The sequence below is a fragment of the Oncorhynchus mykiss genome, chromosome 26 (assembly GCF_013265735.2).
Source record: "Oncorhynchus mykiss isolate Arlee chromosome 26, USDA_OmykA_1.1, whole genome shotgun sequence".
Classification (NCBI taxonomy): domain Eukaryota; kingdom Metazoa; phylum Chordata; class Actinopteri; order Salmoniformes; family Salmonidae; genus Oncorhynchus; species Oncorhynchus mykiss.
The window spans coordinates 781,492-807,820 of NC_048590.1; the positions used below are offsets into that span (position 1 = coordinate 781,492).

Sequence of the window (26,329 nt, forward strand, 5' to 3'; positions counted from 1 at the left end):
AGGTAAATACAATATAGCAAGTAAAACACTGGAATGGTAGTTTTGCAATGGAAGAATGTGCAAAGTAGAAATAAAAATAATGGGGTGCAAAGGAGCAAAATAAATAAATAAATTAAATACAGTTGGGAAAGAGGTAGTTGATAGGGCTAAATTATAGGTGGGCTATGTACAGGTGCAGTAATCTGTGAGCTGCTCTGACAGTTGGTGCTTAAAGCTAGTGAGGGAGATAAGTGTTTCCAGTTTCAGAGATTTTTGTAGTTCGTTCCAGTCATTGGCAGCAGAGAACTGGAAAGAGAGGCGGCCAAAGAAAGAATTGGTTTTGGGGGTGACTAGAGAGATATACCTGCTGGAGCGTGTGCTACAGGTGGGAGATGCTATGGTGACCAGCGAGCTGAGATAAGGGGGGACTTTACCTAGCAGGGTCTTGTAGATGACATGGAGCCAGTGGGTTTGGCGACGAGTATGAAGCGAGGGCCGGCCAACGAGAGCGTACAGGTTGCAATGGTGGGTAGTATATGGGGCTTTGGTGACTGAACGGATTGCACTGTGATAGACTGCATCCAATTTGTTGAGTAGGGTATTGGAGGCTATTTTGTAAATTACATCGCCAAAGTCGAGGATTGGTAGGATGGTCAGTTTTACAAGGGTATGTTTGGCAGCATGAGTGAAGGATGCTTTGTTGCGAAATAGGAAGCCAATTCTAGATTTAACTTTGGATTGGAGATGTTTGATATGGGTCTGGAAGGAGAGTTTACAGTCTAACCAGACACCTAAGTATTTGTAGTTGTCCACGTATTCTAAGTCAGAGCCGTCCAGAGTAGTGATGTTGGACAGGCGGGTAGGTGCAGGTAGCGATCGGTTGAAGAGCATGCATTTAGTTTTACTTGTATTTAAGAGCAATTGGAGGCCATGGAAGGAGAGTTGTATGGCATTGAAGCTTGCCTGGAGGGTTGTTAACACAGTGTCCAAAGAAGGGCCGGAAGTATACAGAATGGTGTGGCTGCGTAGAGGTGGATCAGAGACTCACCAGCAGCAAGAGCGACCTCATTGATGTATACAGAGAAGAGAGTCGGTCCAAGAATTGAACCCTGTGGCACCCCCATAGAGACTGCCAGAGGTCCGGACAACAGACCCTCCGATTTGACACACTGAACTCTATCAGAGAAGTAGTTGGTGAACCAGGCGAGGCAATCATTTGAGAAACCAAGGCTGTTGAGTCTGCCGATGAGGATGTGGTGATTGACAGAGTCGAAAGCCTTGGCCAGATCAATGAATACGGCTGCACAGTAATGTTTCTTATCGATGGCGGTTAAGATATCGTTTAGGACCTTGAGCGTGGCTGAGGTGCACCCATGACCAGCTCTGAAACCAGATTGCATAGCAGAGAAGGTATGGTGAGATTCAAAATGGTCGGTAATCTGTTTGTTGACTTGGCTTTCGAAGACCTTAGAAAGGCATGGTAGGATAGATATAGGTCTGTAGCAGTTTGGGTCAAGAGTGTCCCCCCCTTTGAAGAGGGGGATGACCGCAGCTGCTTTCCAATCTTTGGGAATCTCAGACGACACGAAAGAGAGGTTGAACAGGCTAGTAATAGGGGTGGCAACAATTTCGGCAGATAATTTTAGAAAGAAAGGGTCCAGATTGTCTAGCCCGGCTGATTTGTAGGGGTCCAGATTTTGCAGCTCTTTCAGAACATCAGCTGAATGGATTTGGGAGAAGGAGAAATGGGGAAGGCTTGGGCGAGTTGCTGTTGGGGGTGCAGTGCTGTTGACAGGGGTAGTTGTAGCCAGGTGGAAAGCATGGCCAGCCGTAGAAAAATGCTTATTGAAATTCTCAATTATGGTGGATTTATCAGTGGTGACAGTGTTTCCTATCTTCAGTGCAGTGGGCAGCTGGGAGGAGGTGTTCTTATTCTCCATGGACTTTACAGTGTCCCAGAACTTTTTTGAGTTAGTGTTGCAAGAAGCAAATTTCTGCTTGAAAAAGCTAGCCTTGGCTTTTCTAACTGCCTGTGTATAATGGTTTCTAGCTTCCCTGAACAGCTGCATAATACGGGGGCTGTTCGATGCTAATGCAGAACGCCATAGGATGTTTTTGTGTTGGTTAAGGGCAGTCAGGTCTGGGGAGAACCAAGGGCTATATCTGTTCCTGGTTCTAAATTTCTTGAATGGGGCATGTTTATTTAAGATGCTTAGGAAGGCATTTTTAAAAAATATCCAGGCATCCTCTACTGACGGGATGAGGTCAATATCCTTCCAGGATACCCCGGCCAGGTCGATAAGAAAGGCCTGCTCGCTGAAGTGTTTCAGGGAGCGTTTTACAGTGATGAGAGGAGGTCGTTTGACCGCTGACCCATTACGGATGCAGGCAATGAGGCAGTGATCGCTGAGATCTTGGTTGAAGACAGCAGAGGTGTATTTAGAGGGGAAGTTGGTTAGGATGATATCTATGAGGGTGCCCATGTTTAAGGCTTTGGGGAGGTACCTGGTAGGTTCATTGATAATTTGTGTGAGATTGAGGGCATCAAGTTTAGATTGTAGGATGGCTGGGGTGTTAAGCATGTTCCAGTTTAGGTCGCCTAGCAGCACGAGCTCTGAAGATAGATGGGGGGCAATCAGTTCACATATGGTGTCCAGAGCACAGCTGGGGGCAGAGGGTGGTCTATAGCAGGCGGCAACGGTGAGAGACTTGTTTTTAGAGAGGTGGATTTTTAAAAGTAGAAGTTCAAATTGTTTGGGTACAGACCTGGATAGTAGGACAGAACTCTGTAGGCTATCTTTGCAGTAGATTGCAACACCGCCCCCTTTGGCAGTTCTATCTTGTCTGAAATTGTTGTAGTTTGGAATTAAAATGTCTGAATTTTTGGTGGTCTTCCTAAGCCAGGATTCAGACACAGCTAGAACATCCGGGTTGGCAGAGTGTGCTAAAGCAGTGAATAGAACAAACTTAGGGAGGAGGCTTCTAATGTTAACATGCATGAAACCAAGGCTATTACGGTTACAGAAGTCGTCAAAAGAGAGCGCCTGGGGAATAGGAGTGGAGCTAGGCACTGCAGGGCCTGGATTCACCTCTACATCGCCAGAGGAACATAGGAGGAGTAGAATAAGGGTGCGACTAAAAGCAATAAGAATTGGTCGTCTAGAACGTCTGGAACAGAGAGTAAAAGGAGGTTTCTGGGGGCGATAAAATAGCATCAAGGTATAATGTACAGACAAAGGTAAGGTAGGATGTGAATACAGTGGAGGTAAACCTAGGTATTGAGTGATGAAGAGAGAGATATTGTCTCTAGAAACATCATTGAAACCAGGAGATGTCATTGCATGTGTGGGTGGTGGAACTAATAGGTTGGATAAGGTATAGTGAGCAGGACTAGAGGCTCTACAGTGAAATAAGCCAATAAACACTAACCAGAACAGCAATGGACAAGACATATTGACATTAAGGAGAGGCATGCTTAGTCGAGTGATCAAAAGGGTCCAGTGAGTGGAGAGGTTGGTTGAGGGTCACGGCGATTTAGACAGCTAGCCAAGCCAACCGGTAGCAAGCTAGCATAGGATGGAGTCTGTTGTTAGCCACCTCTTGCGTTCGGTCAGTAGATTAGTGGGGTTCCGTGTGGTAGAGGGGATTAATCCAAATCACACAACAACAACAAAAATAAGAACAATAGATATAGTTATAGAGGCCCGAGAAGAAAACATAATAATAATAAAAATAAATAAATTGTCCGATTGTCTATTCAGATAGCAGCCGGTAAGACAGCTAACGGTTAGCGGGCCGCAGATGGGCGTTCAGGTAACGTCGCGACGGAGGAGCCAGCCGGATCTCCTTCAGGTAGATAACGTCGGCAGTCCAGTTGTGAAGGCCCGGTGGGGCTCCGCGTAGGCAGTAAAACGGGTCCGGATAGGTGACTGCAGCCCAGGAGTGAATGATGGAACTCAGGAGTGATTGACGGAGCTGGCTAGCACCGGAACAATCGATGTTTGCTCCGGAATCGACGAAAGCCGACTGTCACACGGATAGCAGCTAGCTAGCTGTGAGATCCGGGTATGAATGTCCAGAGAGCAGTTGAAATCCAGGGACATGGAGAGAAAAATTGGTCCGGTATGTTCCGTTCCGAGCCGCGCTGCGCTGCGCCGTACAAAACTGGCGATAGATTTTCGAGCTAAAGGATAGCTGATGACCACAAACCGTGGTTAGCTGAATACTAACGATTTGCCAGTAAAGAAGCTAACTAGCTTCTGATTAGCTTCTGGATTAGCTTCTGGGCTAGCTCCTGGCTAGCTTCTGGCTAGTTTCTGGCTAGCTTCTTGGAGTTTCTGGCTAGCTTCTTGGAGGATTACAGATCTGAGGTAAATAATAATTTTTTATAAATATACATTGGTGAGGCTGGTTGCAGGAGAGTGTTTAGAAGATGAGTTGATGGAAAATAAAAATAAAATGTATGTGAAAAAAGTTGTAAATATATATATATACAGGACACGACAAGACGAGGACAAAAGACGTCTGAACTGCTATGCGATCTTGGAGATCTGAGTTAAATGAGGTAAGATAAGGGAGTTAAGGCAATATATAGGCCATGGTGGAGAAGTAATTACAATATACCAATTAAACACTGTAATGGTATGATGTGCAGAAGATGAATGTGCAAGTAGAGATACTGGCGTGCAAAGGAGCAAGATAAATAAATAAATACAGTATGGGGATGAGGTAGATTGGATGGGTTATTTACAGATTAGTTATGTACAGGTGCAGTGATCTGTGAGCTGCTCTGACAGCTGGTGCTTTAAGCTAGTGAGGGAGGTAAGAGTCTCCAGCTTCAGTGATTTTTGCAGTTCGTTCCAGTCATTGGCAGCAGAGAACTGGAAGGAGAGGCGGCCAAAGGAAGAATTGGCTTTGGGGGTGACCAGTGAGATATACCTGCTGGAGTGCGTGCTACGGGTGGGTGCTGCTATGGTGACCAGTGAGCTGAGATAAGGCGGGGCTTCACCTAGCACAGACTTATAGATGACTTGGAGCCAGTGGATTTGGCGACGAGTATGAAGCGAGGGCCAGCCAACGAGAGCGTACAGGTCGCAGTGGTGGGTAGCATATGGGGCGTTGGTGACATAATAGATAGACTGCATCCAGTTTGTTGAGTAGAGTGTTTGTTGGAGGCTATTTTGTAAATGACATCGCCAAAGTCGAGGATCGGTAGGATGGTCAGTTTTACGAGGGTGTGTTTAGCAGCATGAGTGAAGGATGCTTTGTTGTGAAATAGGAAGCTGATTCTAGATTTAATTGGATTGGAGATGTTTGATGTGATTCTGGAAGGAGAGTTTACAGTCTAACCAGACACCTAGGTATTTGTAGTTGTCCACATATTCTAAGTCAGAACCGTCCAGAGTAGTGATGTTGGATGGGCGGGCAGGTGTAGGTAGAGATCGGTTGAAGAGCATGCATTTAGTTTTACTTGCATTTAAAGAGCAGTTGGAGGCCACGGAAGGAGAGTTGAATGGCATTGAAGCTCGCCTCGAGGGTTGTTAACACAGTGTCCAAAGAAGGGCCAGAAGTATACAGAATGGTGTCGTCTGTGTAGAGGTGGATCAGAGAATCACCAGCAGCGAGAACGGTTCTCCTGACATGTAAAACTTGGGTATGTGAGATATGAGGTGAGACCGTATGTACAGAATTGTTACAATTGTAAAAAGTTTGGACACGTGTTGGTCAAAGGAATAACTATGTAGTAGTTGAAGAGTCAGATGAAGCATGTTGTTGTGATGGGAATCACGTTCCGGAGTGCCCTGTATGGATGACGGAGGTTGCAGTAGCTCGGATCAGGGCCATCTAGCAGGTCTCCTATGTGGAGGCAGTGAAAATAGCTGGAGTGAGTAGAGAGGAGATGGTAGTGGATGTCCCACAGTCTGCAGTGAATGCCATGCAGGAGAAGGAGTTTATAGCGCAAGTGATAAACTGCACTAATCAAACCAATAAAGCATCATTGTGAAGGCAGCAAATAGATTTCTGGATCTCCAGGACTTTGCAGCTGATATGTTACAGGGACTCAATAAAGAGGTTCCCCCCCTCCCAGATTCCAGAGCCTGTGTAGGGATCTGAATAGTACAGTTTTAGTTTTTGTTAACGGTTTGTTCCTCTACATTTGTTTTAGTTATTGTGTGTATTTTTTACTACTCCGTACAGTAGGTGGCAGCAATACAGTTTATGAGTGGAGTCTGTCAATAAACCACAGCGAAGAAGAAGAACCGGCAAAATCTACGTATCAACACATCCGCCAGGTGGACAGCTGACTGCAAGTCTGTTATTAAGTCATTTGAGACATTTACAGCTAAATATGATTAAAGCTATTTTAATATTTAACAACCATGGGAAACCACGACTCATCAGATTTTATGAATATTTTGTAAGTAACCAAATCTATGAACTGCTACAGTTTGTTAGCTATGTCTGTCTTATTTGCCAGCTTTTAGTGCACTTATGGTATGCTAGCTGGAGGCTAACTAATCAATAATCTATATTGTCATCATCATGAGATGTGATTTATTGACATTTATATACCCAACTAGCTAAGTTGCTTATATATTTGTTGACATAGCTACGAATATCAATGTACCCAACAGCAGGGTAACCTAGTGGTTAGAGCGTTGGACTAGTTACCGGAAGGTTGCAAGTTCAAATCCCCGAGCTGACAAGGTACAAATCTGTCGTTCTGCCCCTGAACAGGCAGTTAACCCACTAGGCTGTCATTGAAAATAAGAATTTGTTCTTAACTGACTTGCCTAGTTAAATAAAGGTAAAATAAAATAAAAAGATGGCCAACCTCCAGGGGGGCTGGTTTACTGCTGCCTGACCGCTAGCTGAAGTTAGCTCTTTCATTTAGATTGTAAATGGAGTTCATAGCCAATTTATCAAAGACATATTTCTTCTCAGGCTGAAGATGTGCAGCAGCAGATCATTCGAGAGACTTTCCATCTGGTGTCGAAGAGGGACGACAACGTCTGCAACTTCTTGGAGGGGGGAAGGTAACAGCTATCGTTAGCTAGCTGGTTAAATGAACCAAAATATACATTCTTGATGAAACAATCAGCGAATTAAAAAAGATGCGTTAATGATTCAATGAACCACCCAGGAGGCAGCTATATAGGTATCTATGGCTTGTATTGGGGTATTGTGCTTCTGTGGTGACTATATGATGTAGACCTACCTAGACTGTAGCCTATAGACCAACTGGGCAAGCTCAGTTGGTCATTGTGACTAAAGATTTATCCTGGGTTGTTAAATGAGAAGTATTGTTTGACCGAAGTGTTCAGCTCATATGACCGGCAATCCATCATCAATTCCGTGGCAGATGAGTTAAGTTGGACCGAATCAGACATTGCAGAATAGACTAATAATATAATTTCTCTATTTGCAGTCTGATCGGTGGCTCGGACTACAAGTTGATCTACCGGCACTACGCAACACTGTACTTTGTGTTCTGTGTGGACTCCTCTGAGAGTGAGCTCGGTATTCTGGATCTAATACAGGTGGGTTGGCAACTGTTGCTATGTTACCATCTATAACTCTGTAGAACAGTAGGGTTGTGTTACCATCTATAACTCTGTAGAACAGTAGGGTTGTGTTACCATCTATACAGACAGTCAGCTGTACTGTCCACTCACCTCTCCTTTCCCAGACAGTCAGCCCTATAGGACTCGCAATCACAGCCGGTAGTGATACAGCCTGGAATTGAACCAGGGTCTGTAGTGACGCCTCTAGCACTGAGATGCAGTGCTTTCAAACACTTGAATGTTTTTATGGTGGTGGTAGTTGGGGTGGGTTCAAGTTGATGACCTGTATCCACTTTCAATGCAAACATATCATTAAATAGACAGAAGACAACGCTTTCAAACCTGTATTGTTTTTGATTGTGTGGTGGTGGAGTTGCTGTTCAAGGTTATGACAAGTCGGGATATGCTTTAGATACGCTTCTTGTCTTGATCTTCAGTGACCACTAATGACCGTTGAACTCACGATACATGACATTGTAAAGCCTACTGATGGGTGTGTTTTGAGCAAATATACACTGAGTGTACAAAACATTAAGAACACCTTCCTAATATTGAGGAGCACCTCCCCCTTTTGCCTGCAGAAAAGCCTCAACTCCTCCAGGCATGGACTACAAGGTGTTGAAAGCGTTCCACAGGGATGCTGGCCCATGTTGACTCCAATGCTTCCCACAGTTGCGTCAAATTGGCTGGATGCCCATGGGGTGGTGGACCAATCTTGATACACACGGGAAACTGTTGAGCGTAAAAACCCAACCCAGGTGCTGGGCAGACTTTGTTTATTATCTATGCAAAGTAACTTGAACTCTACCGACATGTAGGTATTACCTCGACGAACTGGCACATTGACTCTGTACCGGTACCCCCTGTATATATTCTCCACATTGACTCTGTACCGGTACCCCCTGTATATAGCCTCCACATTGACTCTGTACCGGTACCCCCTGTATATATTCTCCACATTGACTCTGTACCGTAACACCCTGTATATATTCTCCACATTTACTCTGTACCCTAACACCCTGTATATATTCTCCACATTTACTCTGTACCCTAACACCCTGTATATAGCCTCCGCATTGACTCTGTACCGGTACCCCTGTATATAGCCTCCACATTGATTCTGTACCGTAACACCCTGTATATAGCCTCCACATTGACTCTGTACCGGTACCCCTGTATATAGCCTCCACATTGATTCTGTACCGTAACACCCTGTATATAGCCAAGTTGTAGAAACATCATCAAGCATGATCAATGGAAACAGGATGCACCTGAGCTCAAGTTAGTCTCATAGCAGAGATTCTGAATACTTATGTAAATCTGATATTTCAGTTTTTTTGTTGACTCCAATGCTTCCCACAGTTGCGTCAAATTGGCTGGATGCCCATGGGGTGGTGGACCAATCTTGATACACACGGGAAACTGTTGAGCGTAAAAACCCAACCCAGGTGCTGGGCAGACTTTGTTTATTATCTATGCAAAGTAACTTGAACTCTACCGACATGTAGGTATTACCTCGACGAACTGGCACATTGACTCTGTACCGGTACCCCCTGTATATATTCTCCACATTGACTCTGTACCGGTACCCCCTGTATATATTCTCCACATTGACTCTGTACCGTAACACCCTGTATATATTCTCCACATTTACTCTGTACCCTAACACCCTGTATATAGCCTCCACATTGACTCTGTACCGTAACACCCTGTATATATTCTCCACATTGACTCTGTACCGGTACCCCCTGTATATATTCTCCACATTGACTCTGTACCGGTACCCCCTGTATATATTCTCCACATTTACTCTGTACCGTAACACCCTGTATATATTCTCCACATTTACTCTGTACCGTAACACCCTGTATATATTCTCCACATTTACTCTGTACCCTAACACCCTGTATATAGCCTCCGCATTGACTCTGTACCGGTACCCCTGTATATAGCCTCCACATTGATTCTGTACCGTAACACCCTGTATATAGCCTCCACATTGACTCTGTACCGGTACCCCTGTATATAGCCTCCACATTGATTCTGTACCGTAACACCCTGTATATAGCCTCCACATTGACTCTGTACCGGTACCCCTGTATATAGCCTCCACATTGATTCTGTACCGTAACACCCTGTATATAGCCAAGTTGTAGAAACATCATCAAGCATGATCAATGGAAACAGGATGCACCTGAGCTCAAGTTAGTCTCATAGCAGAGATTCTGAATACTTATGTAAATCTGATATTTCAGTTTTTTTTATTTCTAATATCCTGTTTTGTCTTTGTCATTATGGTGTGTAGTTTGTGGATTTAATCCATTTTACAATAAGGCTGTAATGTAACAACATGGGTAACAAGAGAAGAGGTCTTAACGAATGCACTGTAGGTTGTGTATTACATCAAAGATCATTCTTACATACATTACCATTACCAGACACACCTACTCATTCCAGGGTTCTAGAACACCTACTCATTCCAGGGTTCTAGAACACCTACTCATTCCAGGGTTTTTCTTTATTTTTACTATTTTCTACATTGTAAAATAATAGTGAAGACATCAAAACTATGACCTGGCCTCCACAATCACCCGACCTCAACTCAATTGAGATGGTTTGGGATGTGTTGGACCGCAGAGTGAAGGGAAAGCAGCCAAAAAGTGCTCAGCATATGTGGGAACTCCTTCAAGACTGTTGGAAAAGCATTCCAGGTGAAGCTGGTTGAGAGAATGTCAAGATAATGCAAAGCTGTCAAGGCTACTTTGAAGAATTTAAAATATATTTTGATTTGTTCAACACTTTAAAAACATTTTTTTGGTTACTACCTGATTCCATATGTGTTATTGCATAGTTTTGATGTCTTCACTATTATTCTACAATGTAGTAAATACTGAAAATAAAGAAAAACCCTGGAATGAGTAGGTGTCCAAACCTTTGACTGGGACTGTATACTTAACATAAGATGGATGACTTGACAATATCTCCTCTGTAGGTGTTCGTGGAAACTCTGGACAAATGCTTTGAGAACGTCTGTGAACTGGACCTCATTTTCCACATGGATAAGGTGAGTTCAAGTCCATGGAAATCATTTACAAGGTCAGCTTTGCCAAGTTTTGGCTTGTGACACTCTTTGATGCATTAGAGTAATAAATACACTTCTGTGTATAACATGGCAGCTGGTTTATTGACACAATATGCATTCAATATGAGGAAAGCCTTCAGGAGGGAATGGCTAGCAGGGGAAGCCTTGCTGAGGCAGCCTAGATGAAACCCTGCTGTGTGGAGCCAGGCAGTAGCAGGGGAAGCCTTGCTGAGGCAGCCTAGATGAAACCCTGCTAAGGCAGCCTAGATGAAACCCTGCTGTATGGAGCTAGGTAGTAGCAGGGGAAGCCTTGCTGAGGCAGCCTAGATGAAACCCTGCTGTGTGGAGCTAGGTAGTAGCAGGGAAGCCTTGCTGAGGCAGCCTAGATGAAACCCTGCTGTATGGAGCTAGGTAGTAGCAGGGAAGCCTTGCTGAGGCAGCCTAGATGAACCCCTGCTGAGGCAGCCTAGATGAACCCCTGCTGAGGCAGCCTAGATGAAACCCTGCTAAGGCAGCCTAGATGAAACCCTGCTGTGTGGAGCTAGGTAGTAGCAGGGAAACCTTGCTGAGGCAGCCTAGATGAAACCCTGCTGTATGGAGCTAGGTAGTAGCAGGGAAGCCTTGCTGAGGCAGCCTAGATGAACCCCTGCTGAGGCAGCCTAGATGAAACACTGCCAAGGCAGCCTAGATGAAACCCTGCTGTGTGGAGCTAGGTAGTAGCAGGGAAGCCTTGCTGAGGCAGCCTAGATGAAACCCTGCTGTATGGAGCTAGGTAGTAGCAGGGAAGCCTTGCTGAGGCAGCCTAGATGAAACCCTGCTAAGGCAGCCTAGATGAAACCCTGCTAAGCCAGCCTAGATGAACCCCTGCTGAGGCAGCCTAGATGAAACCCTGCTGAGGCAGCCTAGATGAAACCCTGCTGAGGCAGCCTAGATGAAACCCTGCTGAGGCAGCCTAGATGAAACCCTGCTAAGGCAGCCTAGATGAAACCCTGCTAAGGCAGCCTAGATGAAACCCTGCTAAGGCAGCCTAGATGAAACCCTGCTAAGGCAGCCTAGATGAAACCCTGCTAAGGCAGCCTAGATGAAACCCTGCTAAGGCAGCCTAGCTGAAACCCTGCTAAGGCAGCCTAGCTGAAACCCTGCTAAGGCAGCCTAGCTGAAACCCTGCTAAGGCAGCCTAGATGAAACCCTGCTAAGGCAGCCTAGATGAAACCCTGCTAAGGCAGCCTAGATGAAACCCTGCTAAGGCAGCCTAGATGAAACCCTGCTAAGGCAGCCTAGATGAAACCCTGCTAAGGCAGCCTAGATGAAACCCTGCTGTGTGGAGCCAGGCAGTAGCAGGGGAAGCCTTGCTGAGGCAGCCTAGATGAAACCCTGCTGTGTGGAGCTAGATAGTAGCAGGGGAAGCCTTGCTGAGGCAGCCTAGATGAAACCCTGCTGTGTGGATTCAGGTAGTAGCAGGGGAAGCCTTGCTGAGGCAGCCTAGATGAAACAGGTAGTACAGACCTAGGTCTGTTGGAGGTCTGAGGGGCTGACCTAGGTCTGTTGGAGGTCTGAGGGGCTGACCTAGGTCTGTTGGAGGTCTGTTGGAGGTCTCAGAGGGGCTGACCTAGGTCTGTTGGAGGTCTGATGGGCTGACCTAGGTATGTTGGAGGTCTGAGGGGCTGACCTAGGTCTGTTGGAGGTCTGAGGGGCTGACCTAGGTATGTTGGAGGTCTGAGGGGCTGACCTAGGTATGTTGGAGGTCTGAGGGGCTGACCTAGGTCTGTTGGAGGTCTGATGGGCTGACCTAGGTCTGTTGGAGGTCTGAGGGGCTGACCTAGGTCTGTTGGAGGTCTGATGGGCTGACCTAGGTCGGTTGGAGGTCTCAGAGGGGCTGACCTAGGTCTGTTGGAGGTCTGTTGGAGGTCTCAGAGTGGCTGACTTAGGTCTGTTGGAGGTCTGAGGGGCTGACCTAGGTCTGTTGGAGGTCTGAGGGGCTGACCTAGGTCTGTTGGAGGTCTGAGGGGCTGACCTAGGTCTGTTGGAGGTCTGAGGGGCTGACCTAGGTATGTTGGAGGTCTGAGGGGCTGACCTAGGTCTGTTGGAGGTCTGAGGGGCTGACCTAGGTCTGTTGGAGGTATCAGAGGGGCTGACCTAGGTCTGTTGGAGGTATCAGAGGGCCTGACCTTGGTCTGTTGGAGGTATCAGAGGGGCTGACCTAGGTCTGTTGGAGGTATCAGATGGGCAGAGCATACCAGCATGGTCAAAGCCATATTGGTTTCATTTAGGCCTAGTAACCGAAAATGTTAGTCATATTATATTGCATTGTTGGTCTTGTTTGTGCGTTTCTGAGCGATTTTCGATCAATTCCCGGGTTCACTTAATGTTTTCGTGTGTATCTGAGCAGGCAGAAATGCAGCCTTTGTGACACATTTTTTATCATGCAAAGTTTACCTGCAACATGTACTGATAAAGAGGAATATGTAGACCCACGATTGTTCTGCTATGGGGAGCAAAGTTCTATATTAGTTTCTACAGAGAGTGTGGTGGTTGAACCATTCCCTATAACCAATTAGTAGGAACTGTCAATGGGTAGGGGCTCTGGGTCTATCTGTGATTGACTGGAGGAACTGTCAATGGGTAGGGGCTCTGGGTCTATCTGTGATTGACTGGAGGAACTGTCAATGGGTAGGGGCTTTGGGTCTATCTGTGATTGACTGGAGGAACTGTCAATGGGTAGGGGCTCTGGGTCTATCTGGGATTGACTGGAGGAACTGTCAATGGGTAGGGCCTCTGGGTCTATCTGTGATTGACTGGAGGGGCTCTAGGTCTATCTGTGATTGACTGGAGGGGCTCAGGATCTATCTGGGATTGACTGGAGGAACTGTCGATTGGTAGGGGCTCTGGGTCTATCTGGGATTTGACTGGAGGACTATTTAAAACCCATTTGTACTGTGTGTTGGGGCAAAGGTCACCAACCATCTATTCTCTGGTACATTTTCACCCCAACCATCACATACCACAACCAGAGTTGAGCTCAATTCCAGTTAATTCAGAGAGTACACCCGATTAAAAAGCATTGAAGAGAATTGGAATTTCAGTGTACTTCCTAAATTGACTGGAATTTAAATGGAATTGACCACAACACATTCCGCCAAGCGGAGTTGAGAGGCTAGGCGGAGTTGAGAGGCTAGGCGGAGTTGAGAGGCTAGGCGGAGTTGAGAGGCTAGGCGGAGTTGAGAGGCTAGGCGGAGTTGAGAGGCTAGGCGGAGTTGAGAGGCTAGGCGGAGTTGAGAGGCTAGGCGGAGTTGAGAGGCTAGGCTAGGCGGAGTTGAGAAGCTAGGCTAGGCGGAGTTGAGAAGCTAGGCTAGGCGGAGTTGAGAAGCTAGGCTAGGCGGAGTTGAGAAGCTAGGCTAGGCGGAGTTGAGAAGCTAGGCTAGGCGGAGTTTAGAAGCTAGGCTAGGCGGAGTTGAGAAGCTAGGCTAGGCGGAGTTGAGAAGCTAGGCTAGGCGGAGTTGAGAAGCTAGGCTAGGCGGAGTTGAGAAGCTAGGTTCAGTTCTAACTCTTCCACCTTTCATGTCACAGAATGAGATTCTAGTTGTGTCCAGTGATGGCAGTGTTGGGGAAAGCTGCTGATGGAATTAAAACAAATAGTTTTTAGTACTTTCTACTATCTGACTGCTCCGCTGCTACTTTAGACTTATCTGAGTATGTTTAGCTAACAGTCAGCATCTGTTTTCCTCTCACAGGAACACCTTCCAGTATGTTTAGCTAACACCCTCTAACTTCCACCATCTGTTTTCCTCTCACAGGAACACCTCCAAAGCTTGAGCAACATGTAAAACAATAACATGCCAGGATTTAAACCTTCATTATAACCTTGTTTACCAAATGTAAGTAACTGACTAGAATTTATTATGACAACCACCTGTCATTGCAGTCTGATGTGTTTATTCACTTTCAACAGCAGAAAAATAACAGGTTGTTCTGATCAATAGACAGGATATAGACCAGGATGGTCCACCGTGTTAACAGGCTGTTCTGATCAGTAGACAGGGTATAGACCAGGATGGTCCACCGTGTTAACAGGTTGTTCTGATCAGTAGACAGGATATAGACCAGGATGGTCCACCGTGTTAACAGGCTGTTCTGATCAGTAGACTAGGGTATAGACCAGGATGGTCCACCGTGTTAACAGGCTGTTCTGATCAGTAGACAGGGTATAGACCAGGATGGTCCACCGTGTTAACAGGCTGTTCTGATCAGTAGACAGGATATAGACCAGGATGGTCTACCGTGTTAACAGGCTGTTCTGATCAGTAGACAGGGTATAGACCAGGATGGTCCACCGTGTTAACAGGCTGTTCTGATCAGTAGACAGGGTATAGACCAGGATGGTCCACCGTGTTAACAGGCTGTTCTGATCAGTAGACAGGATATAGACCAGGATGGTCCACCGCGGAACTACCCACAACTGAAATATAGTGAAACACAGCTTAGCCTTTTGTTAATCACCCTGTCATCTCAGATTTATAAATTATGCTTTACAGCCAAATCAAGACAAGCGTTTGTGTAAGTTTATCGATAGCCTAGCATAGCATTATGTCCAGCTAGCAGCAGGAAGCTTGGTCACGAAAATCAGAAAATCAATCAAATTAACCGTTTACCTTTGATGATCTTCGGATGTTTTCACTGACGAGACTCCCAGTTAGACAGCAAATGTTCATTTTGTTCCATAAAGATTATTTTATACCCAAAATACCTCTGTTTGTTTGTCACGTTATGTTCAGAAATCCACCGGAAATAGCGGTAACGACAACGCCCAAAATAAATCCAAATTATATCCATAATATCAACAGAAACATGGCAAACGTTTTTTACAATCAATCCTCAAGGTGTTTTTCAAATATCTATTCGATAATATATCAACCGGGACAATTGACTTTTCAGTAGGAGCGAGAGGAAAAATGACTACCTCTGTATTTTACGCAAGATTCACTCTGAGAGCCCTCAGCTGGCCACTCACGCAATGTAGTCGTTTACGCTCATTCTTCAACATAAAGGCGTGAAACTACGTCTAAATGCTGTAGACACCTTAGGGAATACGTAGAAAAAGGAATCTGGTTGATATCCCTTTCAATGGCCAATAGGGGTGCATAGGAACACAACGGTTTCAAAATAAGAGGCACTTCCTGATTGGATTTTCCTCAGGATTTCGCCTGCAATATCAGTTCTGTTATACTCACTGACAATATTTTGACATGGCTCAGCTCAAGTGATAGATGATCAGTCTGTCCTATGGCTCAGCTCAGGTGGTAGATGATCAGTCTGTCCTATGGCTCAGCTCAGATGGTAGATGCTCAGTCAGCCATATGGCTCAGCTCAAGTGATAGATGATCAGTCTGTCCTATGGCTCAGCTCAGATGGTAGATGTCAGTCTGTCCTATGGCTCAGCTCAGATGGTAGATGTTCAGTCTGCCCTATGGCTCAGCTCAGGTGGTAGATGCTCAGTCTGCCCTATGGATTAGCTCAGGTGGTAGATGATCAGTCTGCCCTCTGGCTCAGCTCAGGTGGTAGATTATCAGTCTGCCCTCTGGCTCAGCTCAGGTGGTAGATGATCAGTCTGCCCTCTGGCTCAGCTCAGGTGGTATATGCTCAGTCTGCCCTCTGGCTCAGTTCAGCTCAGTCTGCCCTATGGCTCAGCTCAGGTAGTAGATGATCAGTCTGCCCTCTGGCTCAGCTCAGGTAGTAGATTATCAGTATGCCCTCTGGCTCAGCTCAGTCTGCCCTCCGGCTCAGCTCAGGTGGAAGATGATCAGTCTGCCCTCCGACTCAGCTCAGGTGGTAGATGCTCAGTCTACCCTATGGCTCCGCTCAGGTGGTAGATGCTCAGTCTGCCCTCTGGCTCAGCTCAGGTGGTAGATGCTCAGTCTGCCCTCTGGCTCAGCTCAGTCTGCCCTCTGGCTCAGCTCAGGTAGTAGATGGTCAGTCTGCCCTCTGGCTCAGCTCAGGTGATCTAACTAACCCTAACCCTGCCCTAGATGTTTTTGCGCAATATTCCGAATGCCTGTATCGCAGAATCGAGTCTTGTTATTTTTCAATTTTATGAGCGTTTATTTCCGCTTGTTCTCATGTTGTCTTTTAGGTCTCCTTCCCTCCTCTGTGCACCTCCCCGTTTACACCAGAGATCTGTGTGTAATGGAGAGATGCACGTCTCTGCCCTAACAAAGGGAGTTGTTGTCCCAAAGGCAGGAAGGCAGGTGACAAGCGTAGGTCCAAAATAAACCCATAGAAACGTATTGGCCTTGTTTTGGACCGGTACAGAGTCAATGTGGAAGCTATATACAGGGGGTACCGGTACAGAGTCAATGTGGAGGCTATATACAGGGTGTTACGGTACAGAGTCAATGTGGAGGCTATATACAGGTGGTACCGGTACAGAGTCAATGTGGAGGCTATATACAGGGGGTACCGGTACAGAGTCAATGTGGAGGCTATATACAGGTGGTACCAGTACAGAGTCAATGTGGAGGCTATATACAGGGGGTACCGGTACAGAGTCAATGTGGAGGCTATATACAGGGGGTACTGGTACAGAGTCAGTGTGGAGGCTATATACAGGGGGTACCGGTACAGAGTCAATGTGGAGGCTATATACAGGTGGTACCGGTACAGAGTCAATGTGGAGGCTATATACAGGTGGTACCGGTACAGAGTCAATGTGGAGGCTATACACAGGGGGTACCGGTACAGAGTCAATGTGGAGGCTATATACAGGGGTACCGGTACAGAGTCAGTGTGGAGGCTATATACAGGGGGTATCGGTACAGAGTCAATGTGGAGACTATTTTCAGGGTGTTACGGTACAGAGTCAATGTGGAGGCTAAATACAGGGTGTTACGGTACAGAGTCAATGTGGAGGCTATATACAGGGGGTACCGGTACAGAGTCAATGTGGAAGCTATATACAGGGGGTACCGGTACAGAGTCAATGTGGAGGCTATATACAGGTGGTACCGGTACAGAGTCAATGTGGAGGCTATATACAGGTGGTACCGGTACAGAGTCAATGTGGAGGCTATATACAGGGGGTACTGGTACAAAGTCAATGTGGAGGCTATATACAGGGGGTACCGGTACAGAGTCAATGTGGAGGCTATATACAGGGTGTTACGGTACAAAGTCAATATGGAGGCTATATACAGGGTGTTACGGTACAAAGTCAATGTGGAGGCTATATACAGGGGGTACCGGTACCGAGTCAATGTGGAGGCTATATACAGGGGGTACCGGTACAGAGTCAATGTGGAGGCTATATACAGGTGGTACCAGTACAGAGTCAATGTGGAGGCTATATACAGGGTGTACCGGTACAGAGTCAATGTGGAGGCTATATACAGGGTGTACCGGTACAGAGTCAATGTGGAGGCTATATACAGGGGGTACCGGTACAGAGTCAATGTGGAGGCTATATACATGGGGTACCGGTACAGAGTCAATGTGGAGGCTATATACAGGGGGTACCGGTACAGAGTCCGTGTGGAGGCTATATACAGGGGGTACCGGTACAGAGTCAATGTGGAGGCTATATACAGGTGGTACCGGTACAGAGTCAATGTGGAGGCTATATACAGGTGGTATTGGTACAGAGTCAATGTGGAGGCTATATACAGGGGGTATCGGTACAGAGTCAATGTGGAGACTATTTTCAGGGTGTTACGGTACAGAGTCAATGTGGAGGCTATATACAGGGTGTTACGGTACAGGGTCAATATGGAGGCTATATACAGGGGGTACCGGTACAGAGTCAATGTGGAAGCTATATACAGGGGGTACCGGTACAGAGTCAATGTGGAGGCTATATACAGGGGTACCGGTACAGAGTCAGTGTGGAGGCTATATACAGGGGGTATCGGTACAGAGTCAATGTGGAGACTATTTTCAGGGTGTTACGGTACAGAGTCAATGTGGAGGCTATATACAGGGTGTTACGGTACAGAGTCAATATGGAGGCTATATACAGGGGGTACCGGTACAGAGTCAATGTGGAAGCTATATACAGGGGGTACCGGTACAGAGTCAATGTGGAGGCTATATACAGGGGGTATCGGTACAGAGTCAATGTGGAGACTATTTTCAGGGTGTTACGGTACAGAGTCAATGTGGAGGCTATATACAGGGTGTTACGGTACAAAGTCAATATGGAGGCTATATACAGGGTGTTACGGTACAAAGTCAATGTGGAGGCTATATACAGGGGGTACCGGTACCGAGTCAATGTGGAGGCTATATACAGGGGGTACCGGTACAGAGTCAATGTGGAGGCTATATACAGGTGGTACCAGTACAGAGTCAATGTGGAGGCTATATACAGGGTGTACCGGTACAGAGTCAATGTGGAGGCTATATACAGGGTGTACCGGTACAGAGTCAATGTGGAGGCTATATACAGGGGGTACCGGTACAGAGTCAATGTGGAGGCTATATACATGGGGTACCGGTACAGAGTCAATGTGGAGGCTATATACAGGGGGTACCGGTACAGAGTCCGTGTGGAGGCTATATACAGGGGGTACCGATACAGAGTCAATGTGGAGGCTATATACAGGTGGTACCGGTACAGAGTCAATGTGGAGGCTATATACAGGTGGTACTGGTACAGAGTCAATGTGGAGGCTATATACAGGGGGTATCGGTACAGAGTCAATGTGGAGACTATTTTCAGGGTGTTACGGTACAGAGTCAATGTGGAGGCTATATACAGGGTGTTACGGTACAGGGTCAATATGGAGGCTATATACAGGGGGTACCGGTACAGAGTCAATGTGGAAGCTATATACAGGGGGTACCGGTACAGAGTCAATGTGGAGGCTATATACAGGGGTACCGGTACAGAGTCAGTGTGGAGGCTATATACAGGGGGTATCGGTACAGAGTCAATGTGGATACTATTTTCAGGGTGTTACGGTACAGAGTCAATGTGGAGGCTATATACAGGGTGTTACGGTACAGAGTCAATATGGAGGCTATATACAGGGGGTACCGGTACAGAGTCAATGTGGAAGCTATATACAGGGGGTACCGGTACAGAGTCAATGTGGAGGCTATATACAGGGTGTTACGGTACAAAGTCAATATGGAGGCTATATACAGGGTGTTACGGTACAAAGTCAATGTGGAGGCTATATACAGGGGGTACCGGTACCGAGTCAATGTGGAGGCTATATACAGGGGGTACCGGTACAGAGTCAATGTGGAGGCTATATACAGGTGGTACCAGTACAGAGTCAATGTGGAGGCTATATACAGGGTGTACCGGTACAGAGTCAATGTGGAGGCTATATACAGGGTGTACCGGTACAGAGTCAATGTGGAGGCTATATACAGGGGGTACCGGTACAGAGTCAATGTGGAGGCTATATACATGGGGTACCGGTACAGAGTCAATGTGGAGGCTATATACAGGGGGTACCGGTACAGAGTCCGTGTGGAGGCTATATACAGGGGGTACCGGTACAGAGTCAATGTGGAGGCTATATACAGGTGGTACCGGTACAGAGTCAATGTGGAGGCTATATACAGGTGGTATTGGTACAGAGTCAATGTGGAGGCTATATACAGGGGGTATCGGTACAGAGTCAATGTGGAGACTATTTTCAGGGTGTTACGGTACAGAGTCAATGTGGAGGCTATATACAGGGTGTTACGGTACAGGGTCAATATGGAGGCTATATACAGGGGGTACCGGTACAGAGTCAATGTGGAAGCTATATACAGGGGGTACCGGTACAGAGTCAATGTGGAGGCTATATACAGGGGTACCGGTACAGAGTCAGTGTGGAGGCTATATACAGGGGGTATCGGTACAGAGTCAATGTGGAGACTATTTTCAGGGTGTTACGGTACAGAGTCAATGTGGAGGCTATATACAGGGTGTTACGGTACAGAGTCAATATGGAGGCTATATACAGGGGGTACCGGTACAGAGTCAATGTGGAAGCTATATACAGGGGGTACCGGTACAGAGTCAATGTGGAGGCTATATACAGGGGGTATCGGTACAGAGTCAATGTGGAGACTATTTTCAGGGTGTTACGGTACAGAGTCAATGTGGAGGCTATATACAGGGTGTTACGGTACAAAGTCAATATGGAGGCTATATACAGGGTGTTACGGTACAAAGTCAATGTGGAGGCTATATACAGGGGGTACCGGTACCGAGTCAATGTGGAGGCTATATACAGGGGGTACCGGTACAGAGTCAATGTGGAGGCTATATACAGGTGGTACCAGTACAGAGTCAATGTGGAGGCTATATACAGGGTGTACCGGTACAGAGTCAATGTGGAGGCTATATACAGGGTGTACCGGTACAGAGTCAATGTGGAGGCTATATACAGGGGGTACCGGTACAGAGTCAATGTGGAGGCTATATACATGGGGTACCGGTACAGAGTCAATGTGGAGGCTATATACAGGGGGTACCGGTACAGAGTCCGTGTGGAGGCTATATACAGGGGGTACCGATACAGAGTCAATGTGGAGGCTATATACAGGTGGTACCGGTACAGAGTCAATGTGGAGGCTATATACAGGTGGTACTGGTACAGAGTCAATGTGGAGGCTATATACAGGGGGTATCGGTACAGAGTCAATGTGGAGACTATTTTCAGGGTGTTACGGTACAGAGTCAATGTGGAGGCTATATACAGGGTGTTACGGTACAGGGTCAATATGGAGGCTATATACAGGGGGTACCGGTACAGAGTCAATGTGGAAGCTATATACAGGGGGTACCGGTACAGAGTCAATGTGGAGGCTATATACAGGGGTACCGGTACAGAGTCAGTGTGGAGGCTATATACAGGGGGTATCGGTACAGAGTCAATGTGGAGACTATTTTCAGGGTGTTACGGTACAGAGTCAATGTGGAGGCTATATACAGGGTGTTACGGTACAGAGTCAATATGGAGGCTATATACAGGGGGTACCGGTACAGAGTCAATGTGGAAGCTATATACAGGGGGTACCGGTACAGAGTCAATGTGGAGGCTATATACAGGTGGTACCGGTACAGAGTCAATGTGGAGGCTATATACAGGTGGTACCGGTACAGAGTCAATGTGGAGGCTATACACAGGGGGTACCGGTACAGAGTCAATGTGGAGGCTATATACAGGGGGTACCGGTACAGAGTCAATGTGGAGGCTATATACAGGTGGTACCGGTACAGAGTCAATGTGGAGGCTATATACAGGGGGTACCGGTACAGAGTCAATGTGGAGGCTATATACAGGGGGTACCGGTACAGAGTCAATGTGGAGGCTATATACAGGTGATACCGGTACAGAGTCAATGTGGAGGCTATATACAGGGGGTACCGGTACAGAGTCAATGTGGAGGCTATATACAGGGGGTACCAGTACAGAGTCAATGTGGAGGCTATATACAAGGGGTACTGGTACAGAGTCAATATGGAGGCTATATACAGGGGGTACCGGTACAGAGTCAATGTGGAGGCTATATACAGGGGGTACCGGTACAGAGTCAATGTGGAGGCTATATACAGGGGGTACCGGTACAGAGTCAATGTGGAGGCTATATACAGGGGGTACCGGTACAGAGTCAATGTGGAGGCTATATACAGGGGGTACCGGTACAGAGTCAATGTGGAGGCTATATACAGGGGGTACCGGTACAGAGTCAATGTGGAGGCTATATACAGGGGGTACCGGTACAGAGTCAATGTGGAGGCTATATACAGGGGGTACCGGTACAGAGTCAATGTGGAGGCTATATACAGGGGGTACCGGTACAGAGTCAATGTGGAGGCTATATACAGGTCCACTACATTACCTTGTTATATACCTATCATTTACAGGTCCACTACATTACCTTGTTATATAACTATCATTTACAGGTCCACTACATTACCTTGTTATATAACTATCATTTACAGGTCCACTACATTACCTTGTTATATACCTATCATTTACAGGTCCACTACATTACCTTGTTATATACCTATCATTTACAGGTCCACTACATTACCTTGTTATATAACTATCATTTACAGGTCCACTACATTACCTTGTTATATACCTATCCTTTACAGGTCTGCTACATTACCTTGTTATATACCTATCATTTACAGGTCCACTACATTACCTTGTTATATACCTATCATTTACAGGTACACTACATTACCTTGTTATATACCTATCATTTACAGGTCCACTACATTACCTTGTTATATACCTATCATTTACAGGTCCACTACATTACCTTGTTATATAACTATCATTTACAGGTCCACTACATTACCTTGTTATATACCTATCATTTACAGGTCCACTACATTACCTTGTTATATAACTATAATTTACAACCCTGATACATTATCTTGTTATATAACTATCATTTACAGGTCCCCTACATTACCTTGTTATATACCTATAATTTACAGGTCTGCTACATTACCTTGTTATATACCTATCATTTACAGGTCCACTACATTACCTTGTTATATACCTATCATTTACAGGTCCACTACATTACCTTGTTATATACCTATCATTTACAGGTCTGCTACATTACCTTGTTATATACCTATCCTTTGCAGGTCCACTTCATCCTTCAGGAGGTGGTGATGGGGGGGATGGTGCTGGAGACCAACATGAATGAGATCGTGGGCCAGGTAGAGCTGCAGAACCGCATGGAGAAATCAGAGGTTAGTCAGTTCACTTATTGGTCCTGTAGTTAGTCCTTTGTTAGTCTGGTGACTGGTCCTGTAGTTAGTCCTCTGTTAGTCTGGTGACTGGTCCTGTAGTTAGTCCTCTGTTAGACTGGTGACTGGCCCTGTAGTTAGTCCTCTGTTAGTCTGGTGACTGGTCCTGTAGTTAGTCCTCTGTTAGTCTGGTGACTGGTCCTGTAGTTAGTCCTCTGTTCGTCTGGTGACTGGTCCAGTAGTTAGTCCTCTGTTAGTCTGGTGACTGGCCCTGTAGTTAGTCCTCTGTTAGTCTGGTGACTGGCCCTGTAGTTAGTCCTCTGTTAGTCTGGTGACTGGTCCTGTAGTTAGTCCTCTGTTAGACTGGTGACTGGTCCTGTAGTTAGTCCTCTGTTAGTCTGGTGACTGGTCCTGTAGTTAGTCCTCTGTTCGTCTGGTGACTGGTCCTGTAGTTAGTCCGGTGACTGGCCCTGTAGTTAGTCCTCTGTTAGTCTGGTGACTGGTCCTGTAGTTAGTCCTCTGTTAGACTGGTGACGGGCCCTGTAGTTAGTCCTCTGTTAGTCTGGTGACTGGTCCTGTAGTTAGTCCTCTGTTAGTCTGGTGACTGGTTCTGTAGTTAGAGTCCTCTGTTTGTCTGGTGACTGATCCTGTAGTTAGTCCTCTGTTAGTCTGGTGACTGGCCCTGTAGTTAGTCCTCTGTTAGTCTGGTGACTGGCCCTGTTGTTAGTCCTCTGTTAGTCTGGTGACTGGCCCTGTTGTTAGTCCTCTGTTAGTCTGGTGACTGGCCCTGTTGTTAGTCCTCTGTTAGTCTGGTGACTGGCCCTGTAGTTAGTCCTCTGTTAGTCTGGTGACTGGCCCTGTAGTTAGTCCTCTGTTAGTCTGGTGACTGGTCCTGTTGTTAGTCTGGTGACTGGTCCTGTAGTTAGTCCTCTCTTAGTCTGTTCACTGGTCCTGTAGTTAGTCCTCTGTTAGTCTGGTGACTGGTCCTGTAGTTAGTCCTCTGTTAGTCTGGTGACTGGCCCTGTTGTTAGTCCTCTCTTAGTCTGGTGACTGGCCCTGTAGTTAGTCCTCTGTTAGTCTGTTCACTGGTCCTGTAGTTAGTCCTCTGTTAGTCTGGTGACTGGTCCTGTAGTTAGTCCTCTGTTAGTCTGGTGACTGGTCCTGTAGTTAGTCTGTCCTCTGTTTGTCTGGTGACTGGCCCTGTAGTTAGTCCTCTGTTAGTCTGTTCACTGGTCCTGTAGTTAGTCCTCTGTTAGTCTGGTGACTGGTCCTGTAGTTAGTCCTCTGTTCGTCTGGTGACTGGTCCTGTTGTTATTCCTCTGTTAGTCTGGTGACTGGTCCTGTTGTTAGTCCTCTGTTAGTCTGGTGACTGGCCCTGTTGTTAGTCCTCTGTTAGTCTGGTGACTGGCCCTGTTGTTAGTCCTCTGTTAGTCTGGTGACTGGCCCTGTAGTTAGTCCTCTGTTAGTCTGGTGACTGGTCCTGTTGTTAGTCCTCTGTTAGTCTGGTGACTGGCCCTGTTGTTAGTCCTCTGTTAGTCTGGTGACTGGTCCTGTTGTTAGTCCTCTGTTAGTCTGGTGACTGGCCCTGTTGTTAGTCCTCTGTTAGTCTGGTGACTGGTCCTGTTGTTAGTCCTCTGTTAGACTGGTGACTGGCCCTGTAGTTAGAGTCCTCTGTTAGTCTGGTGACTGGTCCTGTAGTTAGTCCTTTAGGGCTGTTATTCTAGACTCTAGACCTTTAGGGCTGTTAGTCTAGACTCTAGACCTTTAGGGCTGTTATTCTAGACTCTAGACCTTTAGGGCTGTTAGTCTAGACTCTAGACCTTTAGGGCTGTTAGTCTAGACTCTAGACCTTTAGGGCTGTTAATCTAGACTCTAGACCTTTAGGGCTGTTAGTCTAGACTCTAGACCTTTAGGTTCCTAGTGAAAAAGACCCTTGTCTCCCAGACAGAGATGAACGTTCCTCGGTTCCTAGTGAATACGACCCCTGGTCTCCCACACAGAGATGAACGTTCCTCGGTTCCTAGTGAATAAGACCCCTGGTCTCCCAGACAGAGATGAAGCCTACTGTAGATTCAACATGATGTCCATAACCAGACCCCTTAATGTCCTCTCTCTATTACACCTGATAAGTTCCTTTCTGTTCCTAGTGAATACGACCCCTGGTCTCCCAGACAGAGATGAAGCCTACTGTAGATTCATGCATGATGTCCATAACCAGACCCTTTAGTCTCCTCTCTCTATTACACCTGATGAGTTCATTTCATTGCTGTGTATTTCATCATCTCCACAGCTGGTGTAGAAAATCCTCAAAGCAGAGTTGTGTCTGTTTCAGGGGGGCTTCTCTGCAGCGCCGGCGCGGGCTGTCTCCGCCGTCAAGAACATCAACCTCCCAGAAATGCCTCGCAACATCAACATCGGAGACATCAATATCAAAGTGCCCAGCCTCTCTCCCTTCTGACCAGGGAGCGGAGCAGGTGCTAGGCCCAAACGGCACCCTATTCCCCATATAGTACACTACTTTAGACTAGAGCCCTATGGCACCCTATATAGTGCACTACTTTAGACCAGAGCCCTATGGCACCCTATATAGTGCACTACTTTAGACCAGAGCCCTATGGGGGCTTCTGCCCTTCTGGTCTAAAGTAGTGCACTACACTATATATCAGTGCACTATAAGATGTGAGACACACTATATGACCTATATAGTATGTCTTCCTATGGGCCCTGGTCAAAAATAGTGCACTATATAGGGAATAGGGTGTATAGGTAGTGCACTATATATGGAATAGGGTCTATAGGTAGTGCACTATATAGGGAATAGGGTGTATAGGTAGTGCACTATGTATGGAATAGGGTGTATAGGTAGTGCACTATATAGGGTCTATAGGTAGTGCACTATATAGGGAATAGGGTGTATAGGTAGTGCACTATATATGGAATAGGGTGTATAGGTAGTGCACTATATATGGTGTATAGGTAGTGCAGAACAGCGAG

General features: G+C 46.4%; 1 protein-coding gene and 1 long non-coding RNA gene across 4 annotated transcripts; both read left to right on the forward strand.

Annotated features, from left to right (window-relative positions):
• Positions 1 to 6,211: 6,211 nt before the first annotated feature.
• On the forward strand, positions 6,212 to 26,170 carry LOC110518866 (AP-3 complex subunit sigma-2). Of its 3 annotated transcripts, XM_036964379.1 has the most exons (6): positions 6,218 to 6,397; positions 6,925 to 7,016; positions 7,409 to 7,520; positions 10,537 to 10,608; positions 23,231 to 23,338; positions 25,668 to 26,170. In XM_036964379.1, the coding sequence occupies exons 1-6, from the start codon at positions 6,329 to 6,331 to the stop codon at positions 25,791 to 25,793; spliced, it is 579 nt and encodes a 192-aa protein (XP_036820274.1). In that variant the 5' UTR covers positions 6,218 to 6,328; the 3' UTR covers positions 25,794 to 26,170. The 3 variants fall into 3 exon arrangements, with proteins under 3 accessions (XP_036820276.1, XP_036820275.1, XP_036820274.1); XM_036964381.1 differs by lacking the exon at positions 23,231 to 23,338 and having other exon boundaries at positions 6,212 to 6,397; XM_036964380.1 differs by lacking the exon at positions 10,537 to 10,608 and having other exon boundaries at positions 6,213 to 6,397.
• On the forward strand, positions 12,130 to 13,891 carry LOC118944529. The gene is made up of 3 exons (XR_005039887.1): positions 12,130 to 12,207; positions 12,281 to 12,511; positions 12,555 to 13,891. It is a non-coding gene; the product is annotated as an uncharacterized LOC118944529 (long non-coding RNA).
• Positions 26,171 to 26,329: the final 159 nt, after the last annotated feature.

Coding starts and splice junctions, on each gene's coding strand:
- LOC110518866 (XM_036964379.1), top strand. CDS start 6,329: ATGATTAAAGCTATTTTAATATTTAACAACCATGGGAAACCACGACTC. Junction 6,398..6,924: donor TCAGATTTTATGAATATTTT/GTAAGTAACCAA, acceptor ATTTCTTCTCAG/GCTGAAGATGTGCAGCAGCA. Junction 10,609..23,230: donor TCATTTTCCACATGGATAAG/GTGAGTTCAAGT, acceptor TATCCTTTGCAG/GTCCACTTCATCCTTCAGGA.